At 52.8% G+C, this 15,438-nt stretch overlaps 1 protein-coding gene across 5 annotated transcripts in view; it reads right to left on the reverse strand.

Moving 5' to 3' along the window:
- Positions 1 to 15,438, reverse strand: part of EPHB2 (EPH receptor B2) — a 187,536-nt gene that overhangs the window by 14,089 nt on the left and 158,009 nt on the right. For 2 of the 5 annotated variants that reach the window (XM_084788272.1, XM_084788270.1), the window contains exons 6-9: positions 13,353 to 13,477; positions 5,433 to 5,595; positions 3,246 to 3,354; positions 2,416 to 2,483 (exon numbers count right to left, since the gene is read on the reverse strand). In XM_084788272.1, the coding sequence (XP_084644398.1) occupies positions 2,416 to 2,483; positions 3,246 to 3,354; positions 5,433 to 5,595; positions 13,353 to 13,477 (465 nt within the window). Of the gene's footprint in view, positions 1 to 2,415; positions 2,484 to 3,245; positions 3,355 to 5,432; positions 5,599 to 13,352; positions 13,478 to 15,438 lie in introns of all 5 variants that reach the window. The other 3 variants (XM_084788271.1, XM_084788268.1, XM_084788269.1) reach the window with 2 other exon arrangements.

Here is a 15,438-nt window from a genome sequence, read left to right on the forward strand (position 1 = left end):
AGGTCATATTGTTCTTATCCCCTCAGGGCACTTTCTCTTCCTCTCTGAGACCTCCTCTCTGAAGCCTGCTTCGATTTTTCCAGAAGGGACTGCGGTCTTCCTTATGTGTAACAGCCCTGTTTCCACCATTAGTCTATGACCCCAGTGTCTGTGACTTCTCTGTCCTGGTTCGCAGCTTCCAAACACTCAGGCCCACACTTCCCTGAATCCCTTATCTGGAACCCTCTGGTGCCTGGGGGATGTTTTACCGTCTTCCCTAGGAAGGCAGAGGCAAGTCTGTCTTGTTCTAGCTCAATCCTCGGGACTGGTATACAGCAGGCACTCAATAAATGCTTATTGTAGAATCACAAATATTCACTTTATGGATCTTCTTCTCGTTTGGGGTCATGAGTACCTTTGAGAATTTGGTGAAAGCCACAGTTCTGCCCCTTGGAGAAGGGTTCCCACGGGTGCGTACACCCCCACATTCCACATGTACTCCTGGAATTCACGGCCGTGGCAAGATCTAAGGGTCTAATCCCAGGGGAGAAGTGCTTGCTTTAGTGTGCTAGCTCTACCATACATGGGAAGGTGACAGCCAGCAGATGCTTAATAGACACTTGTTGCATACACAGTCAAGGGTAGATTTATTGGGTATAAATCTGTCCTGTAAAGTTTGCAGTTTTAGACCCAAGCATACCTTCTAACGATCCTGCTGGGAAGAGGCTATTTAAGTTGAACCTTTACCAAGTTGCTGGTCACTTTACTACGTCTGACTTTACAGCAATTGCAAGTTCCTTTGGTCCAACACCACAATCTTACTCCCATCGGATGGAAGGCTGGCATAGGAAGGCACAACAAACCATTCAAGAAGACACGAACACAGCTAACAGCAGTGGGGTCTGACCCAGCCGGCTCTGGGTTCCCTCTGGGGGTCTACCAGGCTGCCAGTTTTCCAGGCTGCACAATGACCTCATGGCCAGAAAACAAAACAAACAAAACAAAACAAAACAACCCATCTCCCAGGGTGTCCCAGGAGGACATTTGCTGGCCTGAGCCTGGGTGAAGACAGCCAGGGTCAGCAGCAACGCTGGGCTGTTGTCTACGGGCGTACAGCTGTGGGTGCTAACACCTGCATCCTCAACCTAGATGGACCCTCAGGAGGCAGGAGAACCAGGCATGAAGAGGCCTGGGTTTGAATTCTGCCCCCGTGGCTACTCTTGGTCACAAACAAACTACTTCATGAGTTCGAACCCAGGCTCAACCAGCTGTGTGCCTTGTCACTCAACCTGCACCCTCATTTTTGCCACAAAATGAATATAACAAACAATACCCCTCATTAGGGGACTGAGAGGATTTAATGAGAGACTCTCTCCTCCCCCCTCCCCCTTTGGTTTTTCGAGACAGAGTTTCTCTGTGTAGCCTTGACTGTCCTGGATGGACTAGCTTTGTGGACCGGGCTGGCCACGAACTCGCAGTGATCTACTTGCCTCTGCCTCCCGAGTGCTGGGATTAAAGGTATGTGTCACCACGCCTGGCCCAAAACATTCTCAATAAGACCCTCACTTAAACCCCAAATTTAAATCCACCTCCACACCCAGCTCTGGGTCCATCTTCCTACATAGCTCACACCTGTGTGTGTATGTGTGTGTGTGTGTGTGTGTGTGTGTGTGTGTGTGTGTGTGTGTGTGTGCCTGTGTGTTATCCACTATGTGCTGGGCGCCCTGTTAGTGCCAGGGAGACAGCTTCAGGTCTGGAGAAGACCTGCAGGGAGACCAGGCAGTAGTTAGGACAATGTCTCTGGTAGGATGAGCTGCACTGAATCAGATTAGGGTTAAGATCCAGGATAGATGGAGTCAGGAAAGGGTTTTCGGGGTGCAGGTATGTGTATGATGGGGGTCGCAACAGGAAGTGCACATGGAATAGCAAGTGCAAAACCCAAAAAGTTAGAGGCAGCTTGGCACACCCTGGACCTCCTTGGCCTTAGAGAGGGTCAGGAGAGATGGTTCAGTGACAAGAGCACTTGCTGTACATCATGAGGACTGGAGTTCGGATCCCAGCACCCATGTAACGAGCCAGGTGTCCTACAAACACCTGTGACTCCAGTTCCAAAGGATCTGATGTCCTCTTCTGTCCTCTGTGCATAGGTAGGTGCACACCTCCCCACCCCCCAAAACCCTCCATGGCGCATACGCTCATACAAACACATACACTCATGTGCACGCGTGCGCGCGCGCACACACACACACACACACACACTTAAACACAAATAAAAGAGGAGGAGGAGAAGGAGGAGGAGAAAGAGGAGGAGAAGGCAATAGTGGTTCACAGTGGTGGTGGCAGCGGCCGCTGCAGTAGCAGCAGCCGGAGGGGTCTCCATAGGAATAGCAGAGAAGGGCCCCCAGGGTGCCAGTGTGGCTGGGGGTGTGTACGTACTGTGGCCGCTGGTGTAGTGCTGCAGCTTGTCGGTGTACTCTGAGTCGGCGCGCTCAAACCCCCGTCTTCTGGAACAAGAGCAAAGGGCTGGAGCCACCTGAAGGCACCCGGGGGAGGTGGGAGCCACAGTAGGTGATAGGGAGAGAGGGTGGGGGAGCTCTTAAGGCCACTCCCTTGCTGGGGGGGTGGTGGTGTCTCGGCCTGTCCTTTGACTAGCCTTACCCTGGCCCCACTTGTCCTTCTCCTTTTCTCAAACCCAGGCTCACGCTGTCCCCTGTGCTTTCTGCAGCCAAGTCTCTTTCAAGGGGAGAAACAAAGTCCTCAGATTCTAGTGGTGGTTTTTGACTCCATTAAACCTCAGGGTCGTCTGAGCTTTGCTCTGGTCTTTGGTTGGGAAGTGGGGGGTGGGGGTGGGTTTCTTTAAGCCAAAAGAGTTTTTGTATCTTGTCCTAAGGCCATCGAGGATTGGCTCCACCCTCTTGTCTCTGCTTTGCCACTCCTACCCCTGCCCAGCCCCTTCTAGCTAAGTTCCTCCCATCTTTTCACGGCAATGAATCATATTTTCCTTCACCATCCCACAGCTCTTAGCATCCTGCCATCATCTTTACCCTCTGTTCTGGGATGCCTTCCCCCCCCCAATCCCCCCCCCCCACCCCCCCCCGCTGAAATACTGCAGCCGCTGCCGCTTCTACCGTACGGATGGCTGATGGTCACCTGAGGTATCCTGGCCTACTGGAGCCCCTCCCTGCCCCCAGTGGCTTAGAGAAGGAAGGTTCCCCCCATCTGCTCCTAACTGCGGTTAATGGCCAGACCCAGAAGCCGCCACCCACCTGCTACATACGATGACAATGACGACCACAGCGATGAGGAAGACTATGCCAGCTGCGGAGGAGCCCACGATGAGAGGCAGTTTTTCCTTGATGCTGGTCTGGTACTCGGCTGCAGAGACAGTGCAGTGGTTATCTCAGCCTGGTTCCGGGCGGGGCGGGGAGGAGGGGTAGGGGCCCAAGCCTGCCTCTATCCTCCACCCTGATGGTCTCTGAGGTGACCCCTAGACTCTCTTCTTGCTTCTAACCCAGCAACTGCCTCACGCTGATCAGGAAATGAGATGTGAGGAAGAGGAGGAGGAATAAGCCTACGGCTGGCTTCAATCCTCACTTCCTCATCTATAAAGGGGCACAGGGACCCCTGAACTCCCATGATATGTGATAATAAGCAAGAATGGCCAGGGCCAGGCTCCCTACACAGGAATCCTCACCACGCTAGGGAAGCAGTCTACCAGCTGAGCAATATTTTCCAAGATGGGGAGACCTATAGTTCTCGCCCTGTAGGATTGTGGGTAAATCTTTCACAACTCTTGGCTCACAGTGAACACCCAGCTGGCTCAGACTCCCACTGCTAGTGTTTCCAGTGTCACTCAGAGACTTCCACAACAGCCCTGTAATACGCTTCCTACAGTGGCCTCTCCTTATGCTTGGAGAAGCCAAGCTTATGGAGGTCAGAATGGGCCTGAGGCTATCCAGGAAGGAAGAGGTCAAAGCTGGCCTGTGAGCTCATCTGCCTGCCCCAAGGGCTGGATGTGAATGACAGTGCACAGATGCACTTGGCATCTGCTGGCCTGGTGCCAGCTGCACCAGCGTCCTCCTTCGTGCTATTATTAAGAAGAGGAGCTTGTCAAGGTCAAGGGGGTAAGGTCATCTTGGGTTCTCAGTGCCCACACATGGCCTGACACACAGCAAGGGGCCTGGCATAGATTTCTTGAGTTAATAAAAGAGGACTTGGGATGGTGCCCAGTGCCTGGCCACTGAGCTCATCTGACATGGAGGGGTTTATGGAAAGGCCAGAGGAGGTCCTGGTGAAGGAAGGGCAGAGGGAAGAGGAGGTGAGTGCCGAAGGACAGGTGAACACACGGGGAAGGCTGCTAACGTGGGACAGGAACTGAGGGTCATCTGTGTGCCTCTGAAAGGGCTAACAGGATGAGAGCCAGGGAAGAGACAACACAGAAGTCTGGATAACACCACCCCAGGATTGTGGGTAAATCCCTGACAACACTTGGCTCACAGTTAACACTCGGCCAGCTTGGATTCCCATTGTTAGTGTTTCCAGTTTAACAGGCTTCCACAACAGCCCTGTAATACACTTCCTACGGCGGCCTCTCCTTAAGTCTGGGAAATGTCCTAGAACTTGGCTGGCTGGTGACAGGCCCACGGAAGGGACACCATTCTAAATATATGTGCTCTCAAACCAATTCTGAGCTAGGTCCCTGAGCCTTATATATGTTTGCCGTTGCTGTTGATGATGATAACAACACCAGTATCGTTCCTTTAATGGATAAAAAGACAGGGTCGGAGACAGGTTAGGGGGCATGTTTTCAGCTACCCAGTTAGGGCCAAGTCAGAAGCAGACTCCCTGCTGCTTTGCTTCAGAAGTCACACTTCTTTATAATCTACTTATCCTCAAGGTTATTAAAGCAGAAAAGGCACTCAGAGACCATATAATCCAAGACTGGAAAAAAAAATATAGCACAAAGGCCCATTCCTTTGCCCAGGGCAGACATTACTAATTTATCTCAACACCTCTTGATGGGATTTTAGAGTTCTCAGTCCCATCGCACCTTGCTGGAGCTGCAGACAGACAAAATGTTTACTCTCTCGGTTAAGCACAGTGCTTTTTTGGTTTCGTAGACAAAAATCCAGAGCAGGGAAGGAAAAGGATTTGATTAGCATAGATCTGCAAGTTAGGTCTGATCTCCTAAGCCCACCAGAAGAGGAAGCATCCTCACTGATATGACGGAATAGAGAAGCGTGGACCTTCCTGGGCCTTGGAACTGGAGGCTTTATGGCTAGCTGTGCAGTTTGTATTGTGCACAAAAGTTCACATCTGACAGGGAGGGAGGTGGCCTGCTTTCTGGTTGGCACAGGCTTCCTAGGAACGGAGGCACCCCCCCCCCCCCACACACATTTGTGCATTTGCTCATTGGTTGGTGCGGGGGCTGGTGTTTGGTCCACTCCACTTACCTTCTGTCATGGTTTGGAAGTACATTTTGCCACTGTAGCGCCCATAGCCTGCAACGGTGCGTGCCCGCACCTGGAAGACATAGATGGCGCCGGCTTTGAGGCCCTGCACGGTGACCGTGTTGGTGGGGCTTTTTATGGCTGTGGCGTTGTACTCACTGAGCTCCTGCTGGGGGGGGGGGGGAACAGAGAAGACGGTTAAAGAATGCTGCCTTCGAGCCGGGCGTCGTGGTGGGTGCACGCCTTTAATCCCAGCACTCGGGAGGCAGAGGCCAGGCGGATCGCTGTGAGTTCGAGGCCAGCCTGGTCTACAAAGTGAGTCTAGGACAGCCAAGGCTACACAGAGAAACCCTCTCTTGAAAACCCCCCCCCCCAAAATATATATATATGAATGCTGCAGCAGTTTGGATCTTCGGCTATTAGGACATTTTCATAGGCAATGAGCAACAATGCAGATGTCACATGTGCCTGATGAGTGGGCTCAGCTTCTATCACTTCCACCATCTGCTACAACAGGGCTTGAACCCAGGACCAGAGGCTTGCAGCTCCTTCCAGAACAAGAAAAATGTGTGGAGACCTTGACTCAGCTCTGAGCTAAAATAGCGCCATTTAACTCACAGGTGCAAATCTGCGAGCAAGAAAAGTAGCCACTTCACATTGTACGCCATGGTGTTTGTGGGGCTGCTTGTTTCGCAGCATTGTATCAGCAAGAGCTGACTGATACACATATGTTCCTGAAAACCGCAGGAAGGAGACACATCTCATCACTCACCTACACATGACTCTGCCCTGGGCCTTGTTTGTTTGTCTTGAGACAGGGTCTCGTGTAGCCCAGGCTGGCTTTGAACTTGGCTCTGTAGGAGAGAATGACTGACTTTCTGACCTTCCTACTTCTACCTCCCAAGTGCTGGGATTATGGGTGTGCACCACCACGCCCAGTTTCATGTGGGATCTTTGCATTTTAGGCAGAGACGATGACATTCAAGTTCACCACATATTGATTAGTGGCTGCTCTGGGGCTCAACGCTAGGCTCCTTGTGGAACCACTTTGGGTACGTGAGGCATAGCATTCTCATCTTTGAGAGATGTGGGCCACCCTTCTGTCTTCCTGGGTGTTGCCCCAGGCAACCCGAGGAGAACAGGATGAAGATCCAGCTGAGCAGTGGGGCTGCAGATGGGACAAGTCTCAAGTGGTGCACACTCAGACATCCACCAGCCACTCAGCAAACCTTCCCTGAGCATCTTCCTTATACTGGGCCTTGGCTGGGTGCTAGGGTCCCACTTGGAGACTGGGGTGTAAGCCGAAGCCTCAGCGCCCCAACTAGAAAAAGGCTAGAACAGTTGTGGGGCTCAACCTCTCTCAAAAGAAGAAGCTATGAGCAGCTCTGAACCCTTATCCGATAAAAAAGTCACCCAGTCACGCGTTGCTCATGTTGGTCATGCACAGGTCCCAGGCGCACAGAGTCCTCAAGCGCATCGCGAGACAGTGTGAGAGCAACAGCACTGAAGTGAGCCTGCTTCCGGACCCCGATGCTGCTCTGTTACTCTGACCTGGGCCAAGCCCTGACTTCTCTGTGTCTCAAGGCGATCATAAGGGTTGCCTAAGAGGGAAAGCTGCCAGGTACGAAGTGCTTACTGGGTGGGGGAAGTAGACCGAGCTGAGGGGAGAGACCTGGCCTCCCGGAAATGGGGGGGGGGGGATTCATGGTAAAGTCAGAGAGAGCTCCCTGGAGAATAAGGGTGGGATGGGGAGGGGGGGGACCTCTGGGCTGAAACCTCAAAGAACAAGCAGGAACCACGGAGGCTAAGAAGGGTCTTCTAGCAGAAGGAACAGCAGGTGCAAGACCAGGAGACGGAGAAGAGCTTGGAATACAAGGTCGGAGGGAGGTCTAGGAGTATCTCCTGATGTGTTCCCTGTCAGGGAGGCCAGGCAGGAAACTACTTTTCCTGGGTCACAGTACCTGTGCTCTCTCAGGGAGCCTCCTGGATTCCCTAGTGTTTCTCTCTCCTTGGAGCCCTAAGAGCATCTGCTGAGAGGCCAGAGGGAGAGGATTTCTGCCATGCCCCTTGCATTGCTACATTTCTATTCTCCTGTATCAACCATGGGATTTGCCAAGCATCCTGGAAGCCAACCCCACCCAGGACCCCAGGCCCTGAGGATACAGGCCTCCCAGGCTCTCCTGCTATGTCTCCACTGTTCCCCTTCCCCGGCACAAACAGTTTGCTCAAAGAAACAAATAACTTCTATTTTATTTTATTTTAAGTTTCATTTGGCTGAGGATGGCCTTGAACAGATACTTTTCCTGTCTCTACCTCCTACATTTTGGGATTACAGACATGTACTACTATGTCCAGTGTATGGGGTCCTGGGGTGTGTGTGTGAAACTTGGGGCTTCAGCGTACCTGGCAAGCAAGTCTACCCACTGAGCTGCATTCCCAGCCCCAATATATTTTAATTTGCATGTGTTTTTGTGTGCACACAGCTCTTGAATGTGGAGGCCAGAGGTCAACCAGAGTGTCCTTCTCTGAGGGTGGTGGTGGTGGTGCACACTAATCCTGGCACACAGGAAACAGAGCCAAGTGGATCTCTGTGAGTTCCAGGGCAGCTTGGTCTATAACCCGAGTTGCAAGACAGCCAGGGCTAAGAGAAAGCCTGTTTCAAAACAAACCAAAACCCACCCCCACCACCATCAACAACAACAAAAACAAAAACAAAAAACCAACGAAACAAAACAAGCAAAAAAAAAAAAAAAAAAAAAAAAAAAAAAAAAAAAAAAAAAAAAAAGAAAAGAAAAGAAAAGAAAAAGAGTGCCTTCTTCTTAGTTGTTATTTAGCATGTTTTTGGAAACAGGGTCCCTCACTGACCTAACCAGTTAGGTTGGGCTGGCTGGCCAGCAAGCCCTAGGGATCTGCTTGTGCCTGAATTCTATGTGTGCTCTGCTGTGTCTGTTTTGTTTTGATTTTTTTTTAAACGTGTGTACTGGGGACTGAACTCAAGTCCTCATGCTTGTATGACAAGCAGTCTCACCAGTCACAACTTTGTCAAATAACTATATCCTATGCTCTTTTGGAGGCATACATTAAAATGTTCTTCATTCAAATTTAATCTTGGGCCCTATATTTTATTTATTTCTGCGGACGGGGCCCAGGGCCTCAGACATGCTAGGGAAGTGCTCTCTCTCACCCAGACACACGTCTCTTACTATGTTTTATCAGGTGACTTCCATTTCTCTGGACGCTAGGCTCTCGGCCAGGCAGGTTCCCTGCTCATCTCGTTCAAGGCTCAGTGCAAATGCTGACTTTGGTGGGGGCATTTTGGATGTCCAGCCAGGGGTTCTGGATACAAAGCCTCTTTATTGTTCCAATGCCTACACACATCTTCTCTGAGGATGTAGGGTTCCCAAAGGCAAGGACCACATACTGTATCTCTAGCTTCCCTGCTTCCCGCCCCGCCCCAAGCACACAGTAGATGCTCCTTGTTAACATGCATGGCCACTCTAGGATGCAAGTCCAAGACTGACCAGTAGGTGCCACTGTGCACAAAGGTTGGAGTCCACATTCTGGGTGCCACCTTGGGATGCTGTGGGGTGTGAGTTCCTGATTATATGAAGACAAGAGAGGTAATCTTGGAGTCACGGGTGCCCTGGGGGGTGGGGGGGGGAGTGAGGAACCAATCCAAGCAGACCGCTTCCCTTCCCTAAAGACAGGCACAGGATGGAGACGGGACCAGACGCTGTTTTAAAACACCAAGTTTCCCATCCACTTAGTTGCAGCGTGTCCTCAAGACGGTCCCTCCCTCCCTCTCTCTCCTTCTCCCTCCCTTTCATTTTGTTGAGCCAGACTCACAGAGCCCAGGCTGGCTGCACTACGTAACTGAGAGTGCGACCTTGAACCCCTTCCCCCATCCCTCTGCCTCTACCTCCAGAGTGCACCACTGTGGCTGGTCTGCAGCCTTGGCCTTCTCCAAAGGAAGGCAGCAGCAGTGGGTACCACTCCATCCGACGGTGGAAATTCCTCAGAAAACAGCTAGGGCTTTTAGCCCACAGATGCTGTCACTCACTGTACACAGTGACTCCATCAATGCCAGTTCTCATGGTCAGTGTCATCAACAGCGTCAGAGAACAGTTAAAGAAAGGCTGAGCTAAAGTGGGTGCTCAGACGTCTCTGGACAGATCCTGTTCCAGTTATGCCAAACGCAGCAGGACCTCCGCAGTTCACCCTATCCCTAGTCCTTGTGCCCCATCTGGAATGCTTGGCTCCCTTGGCTGCTGACCGGGCATTTCTATTGAATTGACATTGACAGAGATGTCAGGGTCCCTGCATCACCCGGTGAGTCTGCCCCCCGACTGTGGAGAACATGAACCCAAGGGCCCTGGGAAGCTGCTAAAGGAGGCCTCCTCCCTCAGGGAAATGGCCGGTCTGCAGGGAAGCCTGCTGCCATTTATCCAACGGCCTCAAGCAATGGCTATCAGTTCAGGCGAAGGGAAGGCAGCAGGTCCCAGTAGAGCCGGGGAAACGAGCAAGCCAAGGAGACCTGAATGGCGGTGGCCATTCCTAAAGGGCCTTTCTGGAGAAGAAAGAGAAAAGTAGGAGAAGTGGGAATGGCTCTCTGGTGGGGAAGCCCAGTATTTGTTTCTAGAAAGTTCTGGAGCATCCCAGAAAGGGGTAAATTGTGGGCACAGGGCAGAGGGCTAGATGCTAGGTTAGAGGCAGCCATGGCTTGCCAGATACGCATGTCACTACTGCAACCTGGCTGACCTTTCCAGGTGACGCTAGAAGGCTGAGACATCAGGGCATGAGATTATCTTGGTTCCCTGACAACCACCATGAGTTAGTTACTCGCTCCTTCTCCTTAGGTCCTGAATGATCCCAGGCTGCACCCTCTGCTTCCACTGCGCATGCGTCAGGATATCCTAAGCCTGCTTGGCAAATGCCATGTCCCTTTGGCTGGAACCATCACTGTCCCCAGAGTCAACCTATCATGTCCCTGAGGCTCTGGGCATCAAAATGCCAAACCCTGGCATCTCTCATTAACTCAAGCAGCCATAACTTCTCACTTGGTGTCCCAGGGCGTCTCTGGGTTCCTTCTCCCCAGTCTTCTTTCCACACAGTACTCTGCATGGATCTTTAACACAACTGGAGTCAGACCACCCCCCCTCCAGCATTCCAGAACCTTCTATCACACTCTAAATCAAATCCAGACTCACCAGGCCTAGAAGGCAGGACACACCCCAGCCAGCCTTCCTTTCCAACCGCTCCCCCTGTGGCGCGCTCTCAGTCTTGCCTTGTAGTTCTTATTGAGATCCGAGGTCATGTCTCTGTTCTCCTGAAGCAGATGCTCGGCTCTGCCCCAGGGCCTTTGAGCCTGCTGCGCCCACTGCCTTCAATAACTGCCTCCATCACACATTCCTCTGTGAACTTCTCTCGGCTTTCAAACCTCAGCTCAAATATCCCGGACTCGGGCCTCCCCTCACTCGAGCCATGGCTGCAGGCCACTCTTAGGTACCTCCCACCCCGAGACCTTTGTCGGGCCCTTCTGTGTCGAGTACCCCACATGGTTATTAGTGTCTGAGCCTTTGTTCTTCCCAGATGGCAAAGCCCTCTGCAGCCAGCATCGGCCAGTGACCGTGGAAGTCAAATGGCCCAGTGGCTATCCTCTGATGGCTTTTACCCCAGGCGCTGAGGAGAGGGGCTGACTGAACAGAGATCCATGCCCCAGTCATCACATAAGTAACCTAAAGGGAAAACTGGGAGGCAGAAGCACCAGGAAGAGTGAGCTAGAGAGACCAAGGGCAGGTCTTGCTTCATCTACTCAGCACAGAATACTGACAGGTCCCATGTACCTCAGTTTCTCCTCCCTGCAGATCCTGAGAGTACCGTCCCAAGGATGACTGTAGTGATAGCGTGGTGTGCCCTGCACACAGCGAGGGCTATGAGAGGTGAGCAGGTGGCCACTTGGCTACTTGGTCCCAAAGAAAGTAGAGCAGTGGCACCCAGCTCACACCTCTGCCAGGCTCCCGCCCTCCACCCCCGCCCCCCCCCCACCCACGCCTGCCTGCTGCAGTTGGAAATGGGTGGGTCGCAGACAGGACCTCTCAGGGATTCCTTATTTCCGCTCCAATCTTTGGGGAAAAATACTTACAATTTCATTTAATCACAAAGCTTCTTAATTAGTTTTTTTCCTTTCCTTTCTCTCTCTCTCTCTCTCTCTCTCTCTCTCTCTCTCTCTCTCTCTCACACACACACACACACAAAAAAAAAGTCCAGTTGCTAAGTTCCCCTTGCTGGAGAGAGCAGAGATGCTGGCCCCTGCAAGGCAAAAGCTTCCTGGTCCAGCAACCCAGGCTGGCAACCCCTTCAAAGTCCTTCAGGACCCAGTGAGATGCAGGGCTGATTTTCTCAGGAGAGACACTCAGCACCTATGGAGCTCCTACTGTGTACCAGGCGCTGGGACACTGCTAGCTAACGCCTCACCCTGGGTGAGTTCGCTAGGTGGGCTCAGTGCTGTCGGAAGGGGGCAAAGAGAAGGGCAATGTTGGCCGTGGTCATACTCGAAGGCTTCCTGGAGATGCCTGTGCTGAGACACGGAAGTGCGAACTGGGGCTGGCCAGGCTGGTGAGGGACAGGAAGTGACCGGCCCGTGTAGTCAGCCTGCCTCTGGTTCTTGTTCCTTTCATAGGCTCCATTCCCTCACTCTCTGCTTCTTTCACACAATGCCCTCATTCATCATCCACACCCTAGGGAGACCAGGGCCCCGGCTGCCAGCGTGCGTGCGTGCGGGCTTCCCAGAGAAAAGGCCGAGTCTGTGGGAAGATGCTCGCTGCTGGTAGTGGTGGCAGCGTTTTGTGGTACCCCGGAGATGCTGACAGGCAGGGATGAGAGAGCAAGGGAGGGGAGAGTGTGATGGGGAGATCAAAGGCTGGGGGGTGGGGGGTGGGAATGAGGGGTGTGCCGGCCTCCTGAGAAAGACAGCTGGTTGCAGTGGCTGGGCACAGCAGCAGCGATGAGGGGTTCAGTCGCTCCTTTACTCAACCCATCTAGCAGGTTCAGGGCTTTGGGGAGAAAGTGATGATGACCAGAGAGAGGCGGCCCCTGACTTCCTGGAACACAGGACTCTGGGATGTACAAAAGACGGCCAGTGATTTGGAGCACTCGAATGACACCAGGTGAGCGTGCGGCAAGTAATTCTCAGCTAACCCAGAAGCTGATGGGGTGCTAGGTCTGGGTAGGGCCTCGGAAAGTGGGCTCCAACGGGCCTACCTGCTACTGTCTCTAGCTGTCTTCTCTGCGCCCTAACGGTATGGTTCCCCACCCATTTCCTGCTCACTGTAGGCTCATGCCAACAAGGGACTTCCTATTAGTCATTTATTGACACCTTAGTTTGAACAGAAGCCTTGTGACACCTTTCCCTGGGGTCCATGTGGTCTCTATGCATACGAGAAAGAGAGGCTACAAGTCAAAGGACCAGGTTACGGGGCCCCTGGTGTTTATTCACACAGGAGGCCAGCTCTTGTGTCCACTCTTTCAGCCTTGTACTGCGTGGAGCATGTGTCCTCTGGTCCCACGTGGTACTGCCCTGAAATACTAGCCCACCCTGTAGGAGGCAGAGCAGAGAGCAGAAAACCCTACACAGCCCCATATAGCCACTTTCAACAGGTAAAGCCTAGTTATTACCACTAAGCACAGCCTTTTTTTTTTTTAAGTTTATCACAAACTCAGGCCTCTGGAGGTCAAGACTGAGGAGATCTTGATGGCAACAGGTCCCAGTGTGGCGTGTCATTCACAACAGCCAGCTGGTCCCCAAGGCCAGAATAGTGAGGTCAAGGCCCATGCTCAAGATCGCACAGCAGGGATGGTAGAGCTGATGGAGAGCCAGGTAGCCTGACCCTGAGGTTGGTGGGAGACTTGGGGGTAACGCGCTACCTTCTCGTAATACTGCAGCTCATAGTCCAGGATCACGCCGTTGGGCTGGTCTGGCTGGGACCACGACAGGGTGATGCTGTCCACGGTGCGGCTCACCTGATGCATGATGGACACGGCAGATGGTGCTGCAAGAGAGGCCGGAGGTCAGGGGTCAAATCGGGCATGAGGGAGTGCGGCTTATCTTAGAAGGGCCTGGATAGATAGGGAACTGTGGATCCGGTGAGGACAAGGGCAGAAAGTAGGCTGGTGGGGGGTCAAGGGTCAGAGAAAGGACCAATAGGGAGTGCTGGAGCATGGCAGGGTCTGGGCTTCTCCCGGGGCTGGGGGACAGTGCTTTGGACCTAGACGAGTTACAATAAACATCCTAACTTCCACTGTGACATACATGCTGAGCTGGTCAGATGTGCGCCACAAGAACTTTACCTCAGCCGAATCCATCAAGTACATAATCCACCAAACCCAGCTGACCAGTAATCTCTGATCTCACCAAGGGGGCTAAGATGGAGATGGTGAAGCGGGCTGTGCTCAGCACCGGAAGGACCAGCTCAAATGCATGTGTGGAAACTGAGGGCTCAAGAGGGTCAGCCCACGCACGGCCTGTCTCTGACTCTTTCCTTCTTAACGCTCTACCTTGGTTTCTTTTTTTTTTTTTTTTTTTTTTTGGTTTTTCAAGACAGGGTTTCTCTGTGAAGCCTTGGCTGTCCTGGACTCGCTTTGTAGACCAGGCTGGCCTTGAACTCACATCGATCCACCTGCCTCTGCCTCCCGAGTGCTGGGATTAAAGGCGTGCGCCACCACGCCCGGCTGTCTACCTTGGTTTCTTGCACCAGCCCTGGCTTAGTCTTTTGGGAGCTCAGGGCCCTCTGACATTGTAGCTGACTTAGCTCTTTCCATCTGGCTCAGCTCCCGCAGACTGTGTCCCTTGTGACCTCTGTTAACTGGCTGTGTGGCCCTAGGGTGAACTGCCAACCTCTCTGGACCACCAGCCTGTCCTCTGTACCCTAGCCAGGCTGGTGGATTTGTGGTCCAGCAGCTTCCACACTCTGCCTTGTTCCCCAAAGTCCTTGGCTTAGATGCCAGAGTGGCTGATGGACCCCTGCTCGGCTCCTTCCGCACATCCCCCCCCCCCCCACTGACCCCTGAGGCCTGGATAGGGTCTCTCACCTCTGGGAGCTTTAGTTTCCACAGTCCTGCTCTATGGAGCAAGGCCACTTAATATGTGTGGAGGGCTTAAATGAATGTACCACATGCCGCACCTGAGCTCAGCTGCTCTGGCCCCACTCTGGACTTAAAAGTGTGTGAATGCTATGTTTGTGACTGGGAAATACTTCTGGGAGCACTAGGATCCCTCCAGGGAGAAGCCCTATTATCCACTCAGTCATTCAGGGCCACACAGACTCAAAAAGTAGCCTTCTTTCTGCCCAGTGAGTGCCAACCCCTCAACTTCCCCCCCTACCCCCAGCACCGCATTAAACTCTCTAAAGAGGAACCAGGGAACCTAGGCCAGAGCCAGGGTGTCGTGTCCGGCCCCCTTCCTGGAATTCCCAGTTCTCTCTCAACTGCAAAGCAACGTGTGACAGATTGTGTCCTGTTGCTTGCCTCCCTTTTCAGTTGGTGCCAGTGTCACCTGGAGACCTGGATAGACCTCACAGAGCCATCCCCAGCTGTTGACCCTGCAGGTGTCAAGTGTGTGGTGCTTGGGGACCCGGACTCCTAGGCCACTACTGGGAGAAGCTGATGTTGCTAGGAGACAGAGAGCATGCTCAGAGAAGGGGGTGGGTGGGTGATTTGTCCAAGGTCACATAGCAGGGGGCGGGTCCAGAGCAGCTGAGCACACCTCTCACAGGCTGTGTACAGGCTGGACTCTCCCCACAGTCTCTAATCCTAAGGGCCTCTTAAAGATGTATTTATTTACTTTTATGTGTACAGTGCTCTGCCTGCATGTACCTCTGCAGGCCAGAGGAGGGCATCAGATCACATTATAGGTGGTTGTGAGCCACCATATGGTTGCCTGGGAATTGAACTCAGGACCTCTGGGAGATCAGTCAGTGCTCTTAACCACTGAGCCATCTCTCCAGCCCTCTAA

This window comes from Acomys minous (assembly GCF_964271855.1).
Source record: "Acomys minous genome assembly, chromosome: 6".
Taxonomy (NCBI): Eukaryota; Metazoa; Chordata; class Mammalia; order Rodentia; family Muridae; genus Acomys; species Acomys minous.